Source organism: Dermacentor variabilis, unplaced genomic scaffold (genome assembly GCF_050947875.1).
Source record: "Dermacentor variabilis isolate Ectoservices unplaced genomic scaffold, ASM5094787v1 scaffold_15, whole genome shotgun sequence".
NCBI lineage: Eukaryota > Metazoa > Arthropoda > Arachnida > Ixodida > Ixodidae > Dermacentor > Dermacentor variabilis.
This window is the reverse complement of record NW_027460313.1, coordinates 9,555,212-9,573,892: the sequence shown is the minus strand read 5'-3', so window position 1 is coordinate 9,573,892 and position 18,681 is coordinate 9,555,212. Positions and strand designations below refer to the sequence as shown.

Genomic DNA, 18,681 nt, shown 5'->3' with positions numbered 1-18,681 from the left:
GGTGCAAACTCAGTATACTGTAATCATGGGCGACTTCAATGCAAAAGGGGGGAAGAGTAGGCTGGTGATCTAGCAATTAGCAACCACGCCATCGATTCTAAGGACCGCCAGAAGAGAGATGTTAGAATTGGCTGAAAGAAATACACTCCGAATAATTAATACCTTCTCCAGGAAGTGCAGTAACAGGAAGTGGACATGGAAAAGCCCTAACGAAGAAAGAAAGGTTACATAGATTTGATACTCTCTGCTGATCCCAATATAGCTCAGGATGTAGGATTGTTAGGTGGGGTTAAGGGCAGTGACCATCGGTTAGTGAGGTCTAGGATTCCTCTCAGTTTCAAAAGAGAAAAAGGAAAATTATTAAGGAAGAAACAGGCCAACCTAGACCCAGTAATGGTAAAAGCAGACTATTTCAGGCTGCTTCTTGCAAATAAATGTGCAGGTTTAGAACAGTAAGAGTGAGAGTGAACAAAAGTTGAACAATCCGAATCAGTGAGAGAGAGCTCTTTCTTCACCCAAGGCGGGTGGCCTCCTCAGTCCAGGTAGCCATTGGCTTCTGCTGCTTCCCTGACCTGGTTCACCAGCTTTCGCTGGTCCTCCAAGTCTGCGGCCGAGAGCATCGCATCCCATGATTCTTGGCGGTCATCTTCCGTGCTTTTGTTTTCAGTTCTTGAATGAGCTTCTTGATTATTGGGTTAGGCAAGGTTAGGACACCCCATCAACCTGTGACAAATGGTTTCCGGTACACAGCAGGACAGGCAAACCTATGAGAATTGGGTCGGGTACATTCTATGCATTATAATGACGTGTACATAGGAGTTTGCTTGAAGACGCCGCAGAGCAACACGCATCTTCTCTAGTTAGACTTAGGTGCAGTAAGGGGTATATCTTCCTTTCAAATTTGTAATGCTGCCGGATATCCGAGTATTTTTTGTAAATATCGTCGGAGCTTGTCACCTTTCGGAACCCCTTGAACAGGAAAGCCGGGCTTATATGAAGATGAAACTAAAATAGAGATAACGAAGGAGGGGGGGGGGGGACCGTGACTAGGCTTAGTTCATAAACAGCAATTCCATAGTCACAAAGCTGTTTGAAGCCACAGAGACGGTGCTTAGGTAAATCGAAGTACTAGCCATCATTCCAATGCTGGGTGAATCGCCTTGCTTGCACCTGCCGTAGACATTAGCGCCGCAGTTCCGCCTAATAGTGACTGTATCAAACTCTATGCTTAAATCTTGTGAACTACTAGTTTGCCATCAGGTTACTAGATGGCGCCACTATCCTGTTAAAGACTCTCGGTATTGAGGCCAGATACGTGTAAAAATGCCTCGAACTCGGCAAGAAAGCTCCGTTTTAAAAGATTTGAAACAACGAACCTCACAATACACATAGCGGAGGCTTACTCGCTGGTTCGAGTAGCAGGTTCTAAGAGCGGTCATGGCGTAACGTCTTCGTCCATGCACAGTAGATAAAAAGCTGGCGTACATCGCCGAACGCCACTACAACTTTGAGGAATACGGAAATTTAATGCGACAGTTTTGTGATGTCTTATAATGGTTTAGCATCTGTGGACGGTGGCGATGGTGCATGGTATTTCCCCGCCGCATGGCGCTGACAGGTGCGGGGCGCGTTCGTCGCCGAAGTCCCCTGTGCGTATCGTGCAGCCCAGCAGGCTGGAGACGAAGCAGTCGTCTCCTGGCGCGGCCACGCGAAAGACAGAATGGTTACGTATGGTGAAATCCTCGTGCATTACCCTAAGGCATAAATGAACTACCCACCTCCTGACAAGTCACTAAATAAGTACCAACCGACAATACGGCGATTATTACAGACACGCACACTCCTTACAACCTCGCTGTACAGTCACTTCTACCCAGATGTTTACACAACTAAATACAAAGCGTGCGGGGTGGGTCGCGCCGACCTCGACCACATAATCTGGGCTTGTCCCGCAGCGACACACACCACTAAACACAGCGCCAACTCTACATTTAAAATCACCGCGCCGGAGCAGTGGGAGGCAGTGCTGCTCAGCGCATGCCCGTAGAACCAACTGTAGGAAGTCCGGTTGCCCGACGACGCCGCCAATACTCAAGGTCTGGCGGCTGCCTGAGGAAGGAGAGCTATGATGGGGCTAGCCTCTCCGCTCTCGCCCCCCTTGACCCCAGCAAGTATATTTAATAAAGCTTTCTCTCTCACTTGTGGAAATATGACGTTTGATATTGTCGGCTAACCACAGCGTCGCTCAGACGGATTCTCATGGCGCACGGTGAGCAAGATCTGTATGACTTTAATGTGAATGGTAGAAGACATATGTGGCCTTCTGAGAGTTGCCTAAGTATGCTCAAGCATTGTGCCACTTGGTCATCTCCACGCAGCCAGGCGTCATTATGGACGCAAATGAAACTTGATTCGACCAGAAATGGCACTGCTGCGGCGGCACGAACTTCTGCGGATGGCGGCGCAAGGTGAATCTATGACGCAAGCGAACTACTGCAGGTAGCGGCGCCAGGTGCGCGGATGACGTTCCGGTCATTATAAGCCGTTGTCGCTCTTTAGCGCCTTAATGATCCGCTTTCAACCATTGTGAACCGTTGCTGAGCACGAAGCAGTACAGAGCCGTGAGCGTGGAGCGGAAATCCGCGTGTGTGAAGATGCAGAAAGAGGCGCAAATGAGAAGTAGAGGAGTACGAGAGACGCGAGCAGGAGGCAGCGCAGCAGCATGCTCTTAGGATGGTAACCCGCCGTGGTTGCTCAGTGGCTATGGTGTTGGGCTGCTAAGCACGAGGTCGTGGGATCGAATCCCGGCCACGGCGGCCGCATTTCGATGGGGGCGAAATGCGAAAACACCCGTGTGCTTAGATTTAGGAGCACGTTAAAGAACCCCAGGTGGTCAAAATTTCCGGAGTCCTCCACTACGGCGTGCCTCATAATCAGAAAGTGGTTTTGGCACGTAAAACCCCAAATATTATTATTATTATTATTGTGAACCGTCGAACCACCGGCAGCGGGTGCGCATGGCGGCTGCGAGGGCCCTATCTTGAAAGCGATTTGTGTTGGAGACAGAGAGCGCATAGTGAAGATAGCTACGCGTGCACTGCGTTCTCGCCACTTAGTCCGCGTTGATGTGAGACGCGTGGGCCCCTATCCTGGTAGGGATCTGCGATGGGGACCGAGTGCCGCGGGTGCTGATAGCTTCGTGGGCGCTGTGTTCTCGCCGCTCTATTAGCGTTGAAGCAAGAGGCAGTACGAAGGCGAATTCGCTCAGTGCTGTGGGCGTTACTTCAAAGCGATCGTCTTACGGGACGGACGGACGGTTTTACTCCTTGAGTAAGCATAGAAATGCTTACGCATTAAAAACGTGGAAAAGAAAACGGATGTGCACATTCGTTGTCATACCATTGTCATCGCACTGCCGTCTTTGCTGTCACGCCGCTATCTTCGTCGCACTGTGGTGATTCTGTTGTCGTCATGCCGTATTTTTCACACTGCTATCGACGTCGCGCCATCATCTCCGTTGTTTGCATTCTATCGTCGTTATACCACCATTGTTTGGCCCCCGTCGTTGTCGCCACGCTGCCATGCTTTCTATGAATACATACACGAAAACAATGCGAAAACAGTAATTTGTGCTGCCATGATGAAGCACTGCTGTTTACGTTAGCACTATACTTCGGAAGTACTGGTAATGCGTCCATTTCATTTTTGCACTAACTTTGACAGTCTTCATGGACCGCTTTCTATGCACAACGTCGCCGCAGTAGAAGAGGCCGCCATCGCCCTCGTCATTTCGGCATCGAGACAGGATGACGAAGTTCACATTGTTATGTGTAGAGAGACACAGACGGAAGAGGCTATTTGCAAGCTATTTACACTGGACTGGAGCCAGAGCACCAGGCCGACATTTTCTCGCGCCAAGGGCACAGACCCCCTTCGTCGTCGTTCTCGCGGCGGCTCGTCTCTCGGGTATCTACCGATAATATCGTAATACGACCCCCCGGCGGCAAAAGCGCCGTCACGGTGCTGTTAAATATCCAAGGCACGTGGAGAGTTGTAGGGCTAGAGTCGGGTGATGTGGACAATGTCACTGGTTGTCACACCGGAGGACGTAGTGGGCGTGGCTAGAACAATTTCATAGGTGACATCGGTCACTTGGCGGAGCACGCGATATGAGCCGGTATAACAGGAAAGCAATTTCTCACAAAGGCCAACTTTACGCGATGGTGACCAAAGCAACACGAGGGTGCAGGGCGCAAAATGGACATCACGGTGACGGAGGTCGTAGCGTCGCTTCTGTTTGTCTTGAGAGACTTGTAGACGAACGCGCGCAAGTTGACGAGCATGGTCAGCACGGGCGATTGCATCACGGGCATAAGCGCTAGTTGAGGCTGTGGCGGACGGAAGCACGGTGTCTAGTAATAGCGTCGGTTCGCGGCCATACAAGAGGTAAAACGGGGAAAAGCCAGCAGTTTCGAGAAGGGAAGAGTTGTATGCAAAGGTAATGTAGGGTAGAGCCAGGTCCCAGTCACGGTGGTCGTCTGAAACGTATTTGGATGACATGTCTGTAAGGGTGCGGTTCAAACGCTCAGTGACGCCATTCGTTTGAGGGTGGTAGTAGGTGGTAAATTTATGCAGAATGGAGCAGGCCCGCATGATGTCGTCAATGACTTTCGCCAAAAACGTACGGCCACGGTAGGTTAGCAATTGACGCGGAGCACCAGGCATCAAAATGATATCATGTAGAAGGAAGTCCGCAACGTCGGTTGCGCTACTGGTCGGAAGAGCGCGGGTTACGGCGTAGCGGGTCGCATAGTCAGCCGCCACTGCAACCCACTTGTTTCCTGATGTAGATTCCGGAAATGGGCCGAGAAGCTCTAAGCCAAAGACAGACACGGAAGAGGCTATTTACAAGCTATTTACACTGGACTGGAGCCAGAGCGCCAGGCCGACATTTTCTCGCGCCAAGGGCACAGACTCACTTCGTCGTCGTTCTCGCGGCGGCTCGTTTCTCGGGCATCTACCGATAATATCGTAATAATATTATCACAGACTGTGAATCAGCATGTCGAGCATACGCGACTGCCCATGTGCATGGAGTACCATGCGATATCCTCAACTGCCTAAACTAAAGACATAAGGACCCAAAGCCGTCAGCGGAAGCCATCGTGCGCACACGATTGCCCGAGGTCATTGTAACAGGGCACTGCGAGAGACGACAGAGAACCCAGCTCACGATAACTACACACTAACCATAACACTAGCACGTTTAGAGAAGAATTATGCCGCCACTCCACCCATCCCTCTCCAGAGCTGAAGCCACGGCAGAAAGCTGGGCTAGTTGGTGTGTCATCATTAATCAAAAGACTAGCGCAAACAACAGGGACACAGACAGAGAAGACGACAGGACGAGCGCTAATCGTCGTCCTGTCGTCCTGTCATCCTGTAATCGTCCTGTCGTCTTCTCTGTCTGTGTCCCTGTTATTTGCGCTAGTCTTTTGATTACTGAAGCCACGGCGTGGAGGAAACTCCTGACAAACACCTATTCTGACCTCACGCTCCTCCACGCGACGTACTCCACTCTTTATGAACCCCTTGGTCATTCCTGTACAGAGCGAGCAACCCTATACCAGACCACATGAGGCTGCCAAAACATCCCTAATAATCCTCCCAACCGACAAGCAACGAACAAACAGTGGAATGTGGTGCTGACCAGCTCGGCAATGGAAGATGTGCGAAAACTGATGGCCAGAGCCCAAAGCGCTGCCACTGCCACTGAGACCCTGATCTGAGAGCTTCACCTATCACAGGGATCCACCCCTCTCCTTGCCCCGTCAAAATGAAGTTTCTCTCTCTCTGTTCTCCAATAATGTTTTTTTCTGTGCTGAGCAGTGCTACTTATAAGCTTTCAACGATAGCCAGTTTCAGTTTCGCGTAGGCGCACTTTGGTACGTTACACTCACGTACGGGGCGGAACGTAGCGTCATGCGCTGCAACAACCCTTTAGTTTCCACAAGCGCAAATGTACGTAAACTCTCCTGGCGCACCTAGAACTAAAAGCCGCAGTATAGACCCAAAGGCGAAGCATCCGTTGCGATAGCAAATTATTAGATAGCTATATTAAGTAAGGGTAGTAGTTTTATTGGCCGTTTAAACGTGTAAACAATCTCCAATTACCAAGCATGGTGTGGAGCGCGCACAAGCAAACATGAACACATCTCACTTGATGACCGTGGAAACTCGCTGTTAAAAACACTAGCACCAAGAAGCACAGTAGCAGCAGTAGGCAAAATGACTTTCGTGCTGCCTCTCGCTTTAGCCCGAACTAAGCGGTAAGAACACAAAGCACACTAAGCTATCAGCACTCGGTACTGTTTGGGATCGCACCGCTGGTACGATCTGTTGGGAACTCGGCGCTGACGCCCGTGGTTGTACCTGGGTCGCAAGCCCCAAGGGTAGCGTTGGCCTGGCGGCCTGGGGTACAACTGGAAGCATCCGAAGGTCCCGGCAAAGCATGAGTCGACTGGTAACAACGAAACAACTTGTTTATTTTAACATCGCAAAGAGTTGGCGGTCAGGTTTGACCGAAGTAGAGAGACGGGAGAGCACTTCACTCAACAGAAGAAATCGGAGCCCTCCTTTTGGCGTCCGGGGCAGCTGTTTTTATACTCTCGCAGTTGAGGGCAAGAAGGAACCCCTCAAAAGACGAGCACGTGAATGTACAATGGGCTAATGGTGAAGCACACTGTCGTAGCGCTGCCGTAGCACCATGTCGAGCACGATCTCGTAGCACCCTGTTGTAGCGATGCCGTAGCACCATGTCGAGCACGATCTCGTAGCACCCTGTTGTAGCGATGCCGTAGCACCATGTCGAGCACGATCTCGTAGCACCCTGTTGTAGCGCTGCCGGTCGGGCACAATGACTGTAATGAGGGGATGATCCCTGCTTTCGCATCGCCTGGTTCTGGCACAATGACTGGAATGCGAGGGTGATCCGTTGCGGTCGCATCGCCGCAGTCGCGCCTGGAAACACCTGCCGATGAGCGTTGCGGTGACGACGATCGGGCCAAAATGTCTGCCGCCCCTCCGCAGTCGCGCCGGCAAAACCACGTGTCGCAGGCGAAACGCAACAGACCGCCCCGCCGGGGGAAGGAGATCCCGATGGACAGGGGACTGCATCCGCTGTCCGGAGGGATGTCGCTCGATGATGCTCATAACCGAAGTCGGGCGTCCCTCGACGTTTCTTGAGCGCAGCGCACAGAGAAGGCCTCGTTCTCTCGTTCAGGTTCGCACGGGACACTGCAAAGTGACTTCGGGAGAGTTCACATTTTTGTTCTCGTTCCCGGCAAGCGTTAGAACTACGCTGAAACTCAACCGCTCAGTCAGCAAGCACGGCACAACCCTCACTAAGCCCTGCCAGGCTCTTTCCCCTTTTTATACCACTGCCTAGTTCCTTACAGTAGTCTAGCATCACTCAGAACGCGTCCACAAATTGAAAAATTGCACTAGAAAGCATATCATCACTTTGAAACACTAAACAAAAGCAATATGTTAAAAAAATTCTGCCTCAGGAAGAAAAACATCAGTAACAAACAATTTTGAGGCTGATTCCTACGTTAGGGGCTTCGACTTAAGCCATCGGCGTTACCGTTGAGACTCCCCTTTTTGTAACGCACCTCAAAGGAATATTGTTGTAAAGCGAGGCTCCAGCGCAGGAGGCGGCCATTTTTGGGAGAGATGGTCTGCAGCCATTGGAGAGGGCAGTGATCCGTCTCAATGATAAACCTCGAGCCGGCTAGATAGCATGACAATTTCTGAACGGCCCACACGAGACACGCACACTCTTTCTCGGTGGCGCTATACGCCTGCTCACGACTGGTCAGCTTACGACTAGCATACAGGACGGGGTGTTCTACTTCTCCATTTTCCCGTTGGCACAGTACAACGCCCATGCCTCGCTCACTAGCATCGCACTGAACAATGAACCCTTTTGTATAGTCTGGCGATCGTAGCACAGGCTGGCTTGTTAGGGCACTCTTTAGGGCGCTAAAAGCTCTTTCCTTTGTCTCGTCCCAGACGACTGTTTGAGGCTCTGTCTTTCTTAGAGCATCCGTCAGGGGAGCCGCGATATCAGAGTACCTAGGGATGTACCTCTGATAGTAGCCGGCGACACCTAAGAACGACCGAATATCGGTCTTCGTGCGCGGTTGCGGAAAGTCTCGCACAGCGGCCACCTTTATTTCAGAGGGGCGGCGACGACCCTGACCAATCACGTGACCGAGGTAGACAACCTCGGCCTGTGCTAACTGGCACTTAGGAGCCTTTACTGTCAAGCCCGCTTCGCGCAGGCGGGTTAGCACTGCCCGCAAGTGTGCCACATGCTCAGACCAGGATGCGGAGAATATCGCTACGTCGTCTAGATACGGTAAAGCGAATTCTTGCTGTCCCCGCAACACTTTATCCATGAGGCTTGAAAAACAGTATGGCGCGTTCTTCAAACCAAAACTCAACACTTTAGGACGGAATGTTCCCATTGGTGAAATGAACGCCGCATACCTACTAGCCTCTTCTGTAAGTGGAACCTGCCAATAACCCCTGACAAGATCTAGGGTGGAAATAAACTGAGCGCTACTAACTTTCTCAAGGCGCTCCTCGATGTTAGGGATCGGATAAATTTGATCCTTAGTGATGGAATTAAGCCTGCGGTAGTCGACGCAAGGACGAGGTTCCTTGCCCGGTACCTCAACTAAAATCAAAGGGGAGGTATAATCACTCTCACCTGCCTCAATAACACCGAGCTGTAGCATTTTCTTTACCTCAGCCTCCATAATATCGCTCTGGCGGGGTGACACCCGATACGCCTTGGATCGTACTGGCTCTGGGGAGGTAAGTTCTATATCATGAGTAAGTACAGAAGTCCTACCAGGCCTCTCAGAGAACAGACCTTGAAACTCTTGTAATAGCTGGTGTAGTTCGGTTTTCTGCTCGGGCGACAGCGGTGCTTTACTGATAAGGTCACTAATGACTTGACCGGTGTCTTCCCTGTTCGTCACTGAGCCTAGTCCTGGAAGCTCGACCGGAAGCTCTTCAGGAACGTTTACCATCATGCACACCACTGCTTCCCTTTGTCTATAAGGTTTGAGCAGATTACAGTGGTAAACTTGCTGTGCTTTCCGCTTTCCTGGCAGACTTACCACGTAGTTAACGTCCGACAGTTTCTGAACAATTCGCGCTGGGCCCTCCCACTGCACGTCTAGTTTGTTGTTTAGCGATGTGCGCAATATCATGACCTCATCGTCAACCTCAAAACGACGGGCCCTGGCTGTCCGATCATAATAAACCTTGGCCCTCTGCTGGGCCTTTGTCATTGCTTCACCTGACAACTCCTGTGCCCTTCTTAAGCGTTCGAGGAGCTTAAGCACGTACTCCACCACGACTGGGTCGTCGCCCCTACCTTCCCATGATTCTCGAAGCATGCGAAGCGGAGACCGAAGCGAGCGACCGTACACCAGTTCAGCTGGCGAAAACCCCGTAGCCGCATGCGGCGTGGTCCTTAAAGCAAACATCACCCCAGGCAGACACAGCTCCCAGTCAGTTCGATGTTCAAAACACAACGCTCTCAACACGCGCTTCATGACGGAGTGGAGCTTCTCAACGGAATTCGACTGTGGGTGGTACACTGAGCTGTGTAACAGCTTTACCCCACACCTTTCGAGAAAAGTTGTCGTCAAAGCGCTAGTAAACACTGTGCCCTGATCTGATTGGATTTCCGCAGGGAAACCAACTCGCGCAAATATGGACAGTAGTGCATTAACTATCCCAACTGAGCTGAGTTCTTTAAGCGGCACTGCTTCAGGGAACTTTGTCGCTGGGCAGATCACAGTCAAAATGTGTCTGTACCCCGTGGCTGTTACCGGCAGACGTCCCACAGTATCAATAACGAGCCGTCTAAAAGGCTCCGTAATGATAGGTACCAATTTCAACGGCGCCCTCGATTTGTCCCCTGGTTTGCCCACCCGCTGACAAGTGTCACATGTCCTCACGAAATGGTCTGCGTCCCGAAAACACCCTGGCCAATAGTACTCTTGCAAGAGACGGTCCTTAGTTTTCTTAACTCCAAGGTGTCCGGACCACGAACCCCCGTGTGACAAGCGCAACAGATCCTGACGATAGCATTGAGGCACGATCAGCTGATCGAACTCCACTCCTCTGCGGTCTAGATACTTCCGGTACAGGACTCCACCCCTTTCCACAAAACGCGCAGTTTTCCTGGCGATACCTTCTTTGACATTGCAGCGCACGTTTTCCAGGCTGCCATCCTTTTTTTGCTCGGCTATCAAAGCCGACCGGCTGACTTTTAGCAACCTATCAAGTCCGTCTGACGTAGGCGCGATGAGCAAATCAGTAGATAGCTCTTCTAACTTTCCCGTGTCGGGCATTTCCTCTCCAGTATCTGGCGCCTTTAACGTTACAGACTCAAGTTTATTCAGTTCGGGCGTGCTCGGAATATCAGCTTGCTGCGCCTCTGACCCTTTTTCGTTGTTTGATAACGTCGGCCCCGCAACTACCGCCTTTGCAGCGAGCTCCCGAACCTTCGATCTGGTTAAGGCCTGAACACTAGCTTCACCAAACAAAAGCCCCTTCTCGCGCAGGAGGTGATCGGACCTGTTTGAAAATAGGTACGGGTACTGGGGTGGCAGCATAGATGACACTGCCGCCTCTGTCTCAAGCGCTCCGAAAGGTCCTTCAATAAGCACCTTTGCTACTGGCAGACACACGCTATGAGCTTCCACGGCTTGCTTGATCCACGCGCACTCGCCCGTGAACATATGGGGTTCTACGTAAGATGGGTGAACTACATCCATCGTAGCTGCGGAATCGCGAAGCACTCGGCACTCTTTCCCGTTCACGAGGAGGTCTCGCATGTAAGGCTCGAGAAGCTTCATGTTCTCGTCAGTGCTGCCTATTGAAAAAAACACAACTTTTGGTGTTGTTTCCGGACACTGCGCCGAAAAGTGACCCGGCTTCTGGCACGTATAACACAAGCGCGCTCGCCTCATCTCGAACCGCTTTCTGCGTTTGGCTGCCGCCGTCTCTTTACGTTTGGTCGGACTGCTTTCACTCGCATCCTCACTACGCGTGTCCCCCTTTGCTCTCATGGGTGTGAACTTCGGCCTCTCAAACTTCAAGCCAAATTCACCCTTTTGACCGTCCTTAGCTCCGCGAGCTCGACGCGTCACAAACTCCTCGGCTAGCTCAGCGGCTCTAGCCACCGTACAAACGTCTGGCCTATCCAAGACACAGTATCGCACGTTCTCCGGTAACCGACTATAAAACTGTTCTAGCCCGAAACACTGCAGAACTTTATCGTGGTCACCAAACGCTTTCTCTTCTTTGAGCCACTCCTGCATGTTCGACATAAGCCTATACGCAAACTCTGTATATGACTCACTTCTGCCTTTCTCATTTTCCCGAAACTTCCGACGGAACGCCTCCGCAGACAGCCGGTACTTTTTTAGAAGACTCGATTTCACTGTGTCGAAATCCTCTGCCTCCTCTCTATCCAAGCGAGCGACTACGTCGGCCGCCTCGCCGGGTAACAAAGTGAGCAAGCGCTGTGGCCACGTTTCCCGAGAGAACCCCTGCTTCTCGCACGTTCGCTCAAAGTTAACCAGGAACAAACCAATGTCCTCTCCAAGCTTAAACGGCCGCATCAGGTCAGTCATTTTGAACAATACGCGTTCTCCTGCACCGTGTGCCTGACTTCCATTACGAGCGCGTTCCATCTCTACCTCAAGACGCTTCATTTCCAAAGCGTGTTGACGGTCACGCTCTTGTTGCTCTCGCTCTTTCTGTTCTTTACGTTCACGCTCTTCTTTTTCTTTCTGTTCTTTACGTTCACGTTCTTCTTTTTCTTTCTGTTCTTTAAGTTCACGCTCTTCTTTTTCTTTTTGCTCTTTAAGTTCGCGCTCCTGTCTTTTTGCAGTCTCCCTCTCTTCAATGGTCTCAAGGCATTCCGACAGCTCGTCATCCTCAGCCTCTAACTCAAGAATAGCCTTTATCAGTTCTGGTTTTCTGAGTTTGTCCGAGACATCCAGACCCAACTCTCTTGCAAGCTCCAACAATTTCGGTTTGCGCAACGACTTCAAATCCATGGCTGCTCTGAATGCTGCTTTCTCTACTGCTTACTATTGTCTTGCCGCAAACTAACCCGGCAGCAACGACAACCACAATTACCAGCTCTGTTTCTGACACTAACAAAAAGCCTGGCAAAGCTCAGAAGAAGAAAGTCCCGCACTCACCAAACCTCGCAGGCAGGAATTCCGCGCAGTCGTTCCGCTGCAGGCAACCAGTCGTCACACAGGGCTCGTTGCACTGCTCCCGGATCGTCGTTGAGCTGCTCAGCATACAGTCAACTGCATCTCTTTGCTGCTGGCCTCCGTTGTCGCGATCCCACCGCTGGCAGACAGTTGTTTGAAGTCGGAGGCGATCCCACCGCTGCCACCAGATGTTTGGGATCGCACCGCTGGTACGATCTGTTGGGAACTCGGCGCTGACGCCCGTGGTTGTACCTGGGTCGCAAGCCCCAAGGGTAGCGTTGGCCTGGCGGCCTGGGGTACAACTGGAAGCATCCGAAGGTCCCGGCAAAGCATGAGTCGACTGGTAACAACGAAACAACTTGTTTATTTTAACATCGCAAAGAGTTGGCGGTCAGGTTTGACCGAAGTAGAGAGACGGGAGAGCACTTCACTCAACAGAAGAAATCGGAGCCCTCCTTTTGGCGTCCGGGGCAGCTGTTTTTATACTCTCGCAGTTGAGGGCAAGAAGGAACCCCTCAAAAGACGAGCACGTGAATGTACAATGGGCTAATGGTGACGCACACTGTCGTAGCGCTGCCGTAGCACCATGTCGAGCACGATCTCGTAGCACCCTGTTGTAGCGATGCCGTAGCACCATGTCGAGCACGATCTCGTAGCACCCTGTTGTAGCGATGCCGTAGCACCATGTCGAGCACGATCTCGTAGCACCCTGTTGTAGCGCTGCCGGTCGGGCACAATGACTGTAATGAGGGGATGATCCCTGCTTTCGCATCGCCTGGTTCTGGCACAATGACTGGAATGCGAGGGTGATCCGTTGCGGTCGCATCGCCGCAGTCGCGCCTGGAAACACCTGCCGATGAGCGTTGCGGTGACGACGATCGGGCCAAAATGTCTGCCGCCCCTCCGCAGTCGCGCCGGCAAAACCACGTGTCGCAGGCGAAACGCAACAGTACCCTGTGTCCCCATCGCAGATCGCTTTCAAGAGAGCGCCCTTGCGGGCGCGCCTTATGCAGCCGCCGCCGGAGTAGAACGCCCGCCTCTTCGTGCCTAGCACGCGATGGAAAACGACGCGCTTTCTCCCCTCCTTCCTCCCTTGCGCGCGCGAGATCGATCCATCATCGTCGGCTCACCCTCTCACGCTTTCACTCACACATACATCATACGGGGCGTTGCCACGATGTTATCACCCTTGGACTTTACATGAAACATCACGGCGACGACGACGGCGGAAATGCGCCCGGAGTGTTCATTAAAGACAGCAACAGCTTGTTCGCAATCAATCCCATAGCTACCAAGCCAATCCAAAGCAGGCGCCTTTTGTGAGAATGTACTAAGCCAGTCCAGTGATCAGTCGTCAAGTTATGAACGAAGCTGTGGTTCCTTTTTAAGCAGTGGTAACGATTGTTTCCAAGATTAAGCCTCACCATGACGCATCACAGTGTTATTTAGGGCTTTTATTGTCTTGCGGAATTGAGCTAGAAAGATATTGAAGCTTTGGTAATGTGTACAAACGAGTCGAGGCGTAGATGGTTTGAGAATTGTACCTGGACTGAGGAGACCACCTATTGAGACGTACAAACCTTTCGGTCCTATTTCCGCTTTCAAAGGCCGAGTCTCCTATCGTCGTCAAGGCCGTAGAGATCTTGCAATGTATTATCAGTGCTCAAGGTGGGCGCGTGTCGGCCTCTGAAGCTTTGTGTTTGTTTGTACGCCAGCTTGCGTGCCCGCATATGTTGTGCCACATTCAGAAGCTGTTTAGCAGCTATCACACACTTATGTCAAGCGCAAACAGGGCTTTCTATCAATAGAGAAGAGGTTCGGAATATTGCTGGATGATTTGACATGCCACTATTGTTTGAATCCTGCTGCCTTGTGGGAAAAGGACAAGATATGTTCTTATTTTTTATTTTTTCAACATGAATGTACACTATTTTGCTCTCAATATAAAATGTTCGCCTACGCCTACGTGGGAGACAGTACATGCAAACCGTGGCGCAAACGATGAGCTGTCCATATTTATTCAATCGACGTTCTACGTGTACAGACGTTCACGTTGTGTACAGGAAATGCTTTAATTAGAGTCATAGCGCTTTTTTGCCACTCTGATTATTCAAAATGCGCTTTCATGGGCTCATTGCGTGTAGGTTGGCCCATGTCAGGAATGTTCTGCCCTACGGATGAGCACTTTTAAATTAAGTTTTCTACTAACCCATTTACATGTAGGTATGTTACAGGCTGTCTACAGAAGAGGAACGGCACTTACACATTTTTGGACGTTTATCGATGCAATAGCGAGGCGTATATGCAGACCGACGGAACACCAGAGTTTCATTCTCAGCTAACTAAAGGGTACACGTATGGAAGTACTAAGCGCTTATGTGCCTGAAAGGAATCACCTGCGACCTAGATGGCCCGTATCTTGGAAGCAGACACGATGCTAATAGTTTTTTCTAAGTCTTGTCTACCCACTGCTGTTATTTTGAGACTGCCTAAGAATAATAAAAGACACACCGTAGATGTTCAAGATATGTTTTCGTAAACAGAATGTCTTTTGTCTCTTTTGGGCCCAGAAGTCATCCATGCATTGACATAACTAGGTGTCGTTCAAAATCGGGAAACCCTTCTTTCTACTGTGGAGGCCTCTGTCATTTCTGTTTGCTTTTCATGGTGGTTTGGGAGGCATTGCAGTTTATCAGTTTTTATAAGATGGACACAAGCGTGTGCCGTCAGGGGGAGTTTACTTCCTCAACTGTGTTCCTTTTAATACCCTGTGTGCAGAGAAATCTTAGGTGAAAGGCACTTCTATGAAAAACTCGAATAAGTGGTTCAAGGACAATAGTTTATCATCTATGGTGACCCTGCATACACTTCTTGCCTACTACTGATGAAGCCTTGTGGGGAAGCCGCACTTACTAGTACCCGCCGTGGTTGCTCAGTGGCTATGGTGTTGGGCTGCTGAGCACGAGGTCGCGGGATCGAATCCCGGCCAGGGCGGCCGCATTTCGATGGGGGCGAAATGCGAAAACGCCCGTGTGCTTAGATTTAGGTGCACGTTAAAGAACCCCAGGTGGCCAAAATTTCCGGAGTCCTCCACTACGGCGTGCCTCATAATCAGAAAGTGGTTTTGGCACGTAAAACCCCAAATATTATTATTATTACTAGTGTGCAAGAATAATTTAATGCATCAACGAGTGCGTTCGCCAAGCCATTGAATGGGGTTGCAGCAAGATTATAGGCCCTATAATAACGTACCAATAGCAGAGGGCTAATGGCGAAAAGGCGTCGAATCAGAAATAATCATCTTTCTTTTCTTCGGTCCAATCACGCATAACCAGTGTGTACACGTCATATCAGATGAGGAGCTATCATGGTTTTCGTGACGTCGCATGACAGACAGTTATTTTCAGACCACATTTCACAGTTTTCCTGTAGACAATTTTAAATTATTGTTAGCAATCTGCGCTTTTTTAGGCATTTGTATTTTTTATGTTAATATTCCCCCTACACTAATGCCCCACACGAGCACTGTAGGTATTGTAAATAAATAAATAAATAAATAAATAAATAAATAAAACAGAATTTTTTCGGCGGTAGCGAAACCTTGCTGCTTTGTGAGGAATGTACCGAGAAGAGTAATGCGAGAGCGGTAAGCGGCAGGCGGCAAGGCACCGCACAGCTAGTTTGCTCGAGGGCTCAATGAAACGCAGGCGTGCGAACACGGACATAAAAAGAAACGAAAAGAACAACTTAACACAAACTTTCTGTATCCCCGCTCCCATGCTAGGCTTTCAAGAAGTTGAATCACCACCGACTTGATTAACTTTCACTGGTTCTAAACTTCACCATAGCGTTTCAACATGGCGTACCTTTGCCGATCAACCTGTGACTCCATGATGCATAGTGAAGCCCGATCAAACACCACGTCCATCAGACTGGGTTTCGAGCTGAAAGCCAAAAGAGAACACACTCAGCGTGCATAAGAACAAGATATAGGACTACTGTCGGCAAGATAGAGAGAGATTGCCGAAAAAGGCAATGTTTTGCTGAAATTGCAGGGCTGTGTGTGCTTTCTTTGCGCGTCTTTTCGTTAGACATCTATGGTGTACCCCTGTAACGACGAGCAATCAACAAGCCCAAATTAATATGCTGGTAACGTTCTTATTTTCTGTATTCTTAGTATGTTCTCAATGCGAAGCCTCGTATAGGAAGCGCTCATGAAGAGCATGCAAGCTCAGTTTCACTTTTCTGGTTCAGATTAAAAAATCAATTTTCCGCTTACAACTACAGCAGAATAGTTCAACAATCCTGATGGAAACAAAATATTATCTTTCATAATAAAAACTCATGAGGATATGTGCAGTAGTTAATGAACGAAATTTAAAAATAAAACGCAATTTCTTGGTTTCGTTAGCAGATTGAAAACAGCCAATCTGCATTGTCCATGCAGTAAGCGTTGACTGAAGGTGAGTCACGTGATCGTAGGAGAATTTGGGGGTTCTGGGTCCTATGGGCACGATGACTGCGCAACCCGTAACAGTCCTAATAAGCTCCGCCGTCTTCATGCACTGCAGATGGTGGTGCGGCTACCGAGCAAATGGCCCACACCTGGCGCAGAAGCGCTCGCTCATTGGTGCAATAATTGGGCACCGGGTGCCGCTCGCCATCCCCTCCACAGCTCCTAGGAGCTGCTCTCGGAATGCAAACATGCCTGAACGAAAGATGAGTGATGCTTCTACGTCAGGCGCCAGAAATGCCAGGAATAGGCAGCGTTGCTCAAATCTAACGGAAGAAGATAAGCAAGAACGTTCAGACCGCAAACACGCAAACAAGGAGGCAATACATAGTGCTTAGCACGACGATCGTCCTTCTGTAGGGAGTATCAGTCGCAATTTTTTTTACCTTATATCATTAGGCAGAATTCGTGTTTAGTGAAATACGGATATTCTAAAAGGCAAGTGCTTAATATTTCTCAAACTACAGAAAGTAACTTGCTGTCAGTATTGACGAAAGAATCTCCCATACTTTCCTAACCTACCAGCGCCAAGAGCAGGCACAAACAGTAATGGAAGGAACAGCAGAAACACTCTCTTTCAACTCAACATTTCACCCTTTCAGACGCCACTTTATCCCGTGAAAAGTTACTTTCACCACATCTCTTGCATCTTCAGAATCGTAGAAAGTGTACAGCTGCAGAAAATATTAAGAATTTTCAATTGTTTAGAAAGTTTTGTCAAGTTTACAAAATTTCCACTCCATGCGAAACCTCGCGATAGGAACACAAAATATGAGAACATGTTCTATATCGTGTTTTGAAAAGCTTGAAAAGCACTTATACAGCCACTTGAAAATTATTGCTGGTGTATGATATTGTAAAAAACAATGAAAGAAGCGAACCTGCTACATACAACATGCTGACACAGATTAAGACACCCAGCTGTCTACCTTCCCACTCATTCTGCTAAAACGTTCCGCACGTTAGTCAATATTGCAGCACAGTTCCAATAATAAGTATTTCACAATGTATGAAACACATTTTAAATACCATTACTTTCATAAGCGCTTTTGCTATTGATGCACTCTTTTGCTGTGCACAATTGTGTAGACAGCGTCTCAAAGGGTTAATACCGGCAAGTGATTAGTACATATGTATATGTAACGCAGACCAGGCCTAACGTAAAGGAAGAGAAAAAATTATGCATTAACTCCAGTGGAGTTGTATGCGTAAGCATTGTGCCACCTGCTCAACTCCACACATGGTGAAAAGGTAGACAAAACCAGGGGCACTACGCCGACCAAAGCAAAATTTAAAAGAAAAGAAGACGTTTCGGCTACCACACGGGAGCCTTGTTCACACAAGGCTCCCGTGCAGTCGAAACGCCTTCTTTTAAATTTTACTTTGGTCGGCGTAGTGCCCCAGGTTTTGTCTACCTTTTCACCATGTTTTATCCCGACCAGACGGGCTTCCGTCAAACATTGAACTTCAACTCCACACATACGACAGGACATACGTTGTTTGCCGCTACTGGCCAAGCAGTAGACGGTTCATTAAATGTATGTTTTATTGGCCTTCGAATCGGTTTTGCCTCTTGATCCGACCAGTATAAGCCCTTATCTACCCTTATCAGTCGTTATCAACCTTATTGAAATCGATGCAACCCTTATCGACCCTTACCAACCCTTATCGCGCGTTATCAACATTATCGTACTTGATTCGAGCTTATCAACCCTTTTATGTCGTTATCAAGCTTTTGTAATCGCTCCGGCCCTCATGAACCCTTATCTGCCATTATCAAACTTATAGGACGTGATCCGACCCTTATAACCTCTTATCGGTCGTTATCAACCATGTCAGACTCTATCCGAC

General features: G+C 49.5%; 1 protein-coding gene across 1 annotated transcript in view; it reads right to left on the bottom strand.

The window, feature by feature from the left end:
- LOC142567989 (thiopurine S-methyltransferase-like) overlaps positions 1 to 18,681 on the bottom strand; it is a 55,642-nt gene that overhangs the window by 30,027 nt on the left and 6,934 nt on the right. Inside the window, exon 2 of the mRNA XM_075678083.1 lies at positions 16,184 to 16,261. Within this exon, the coding sequence (XP_075534198.1) occupies positions 16,184 to 16,261 (78 nt within the window). The remainder of the gene's footprint in view (positions 1 to 16,183; positions 16,262 to 18,681) is intronic.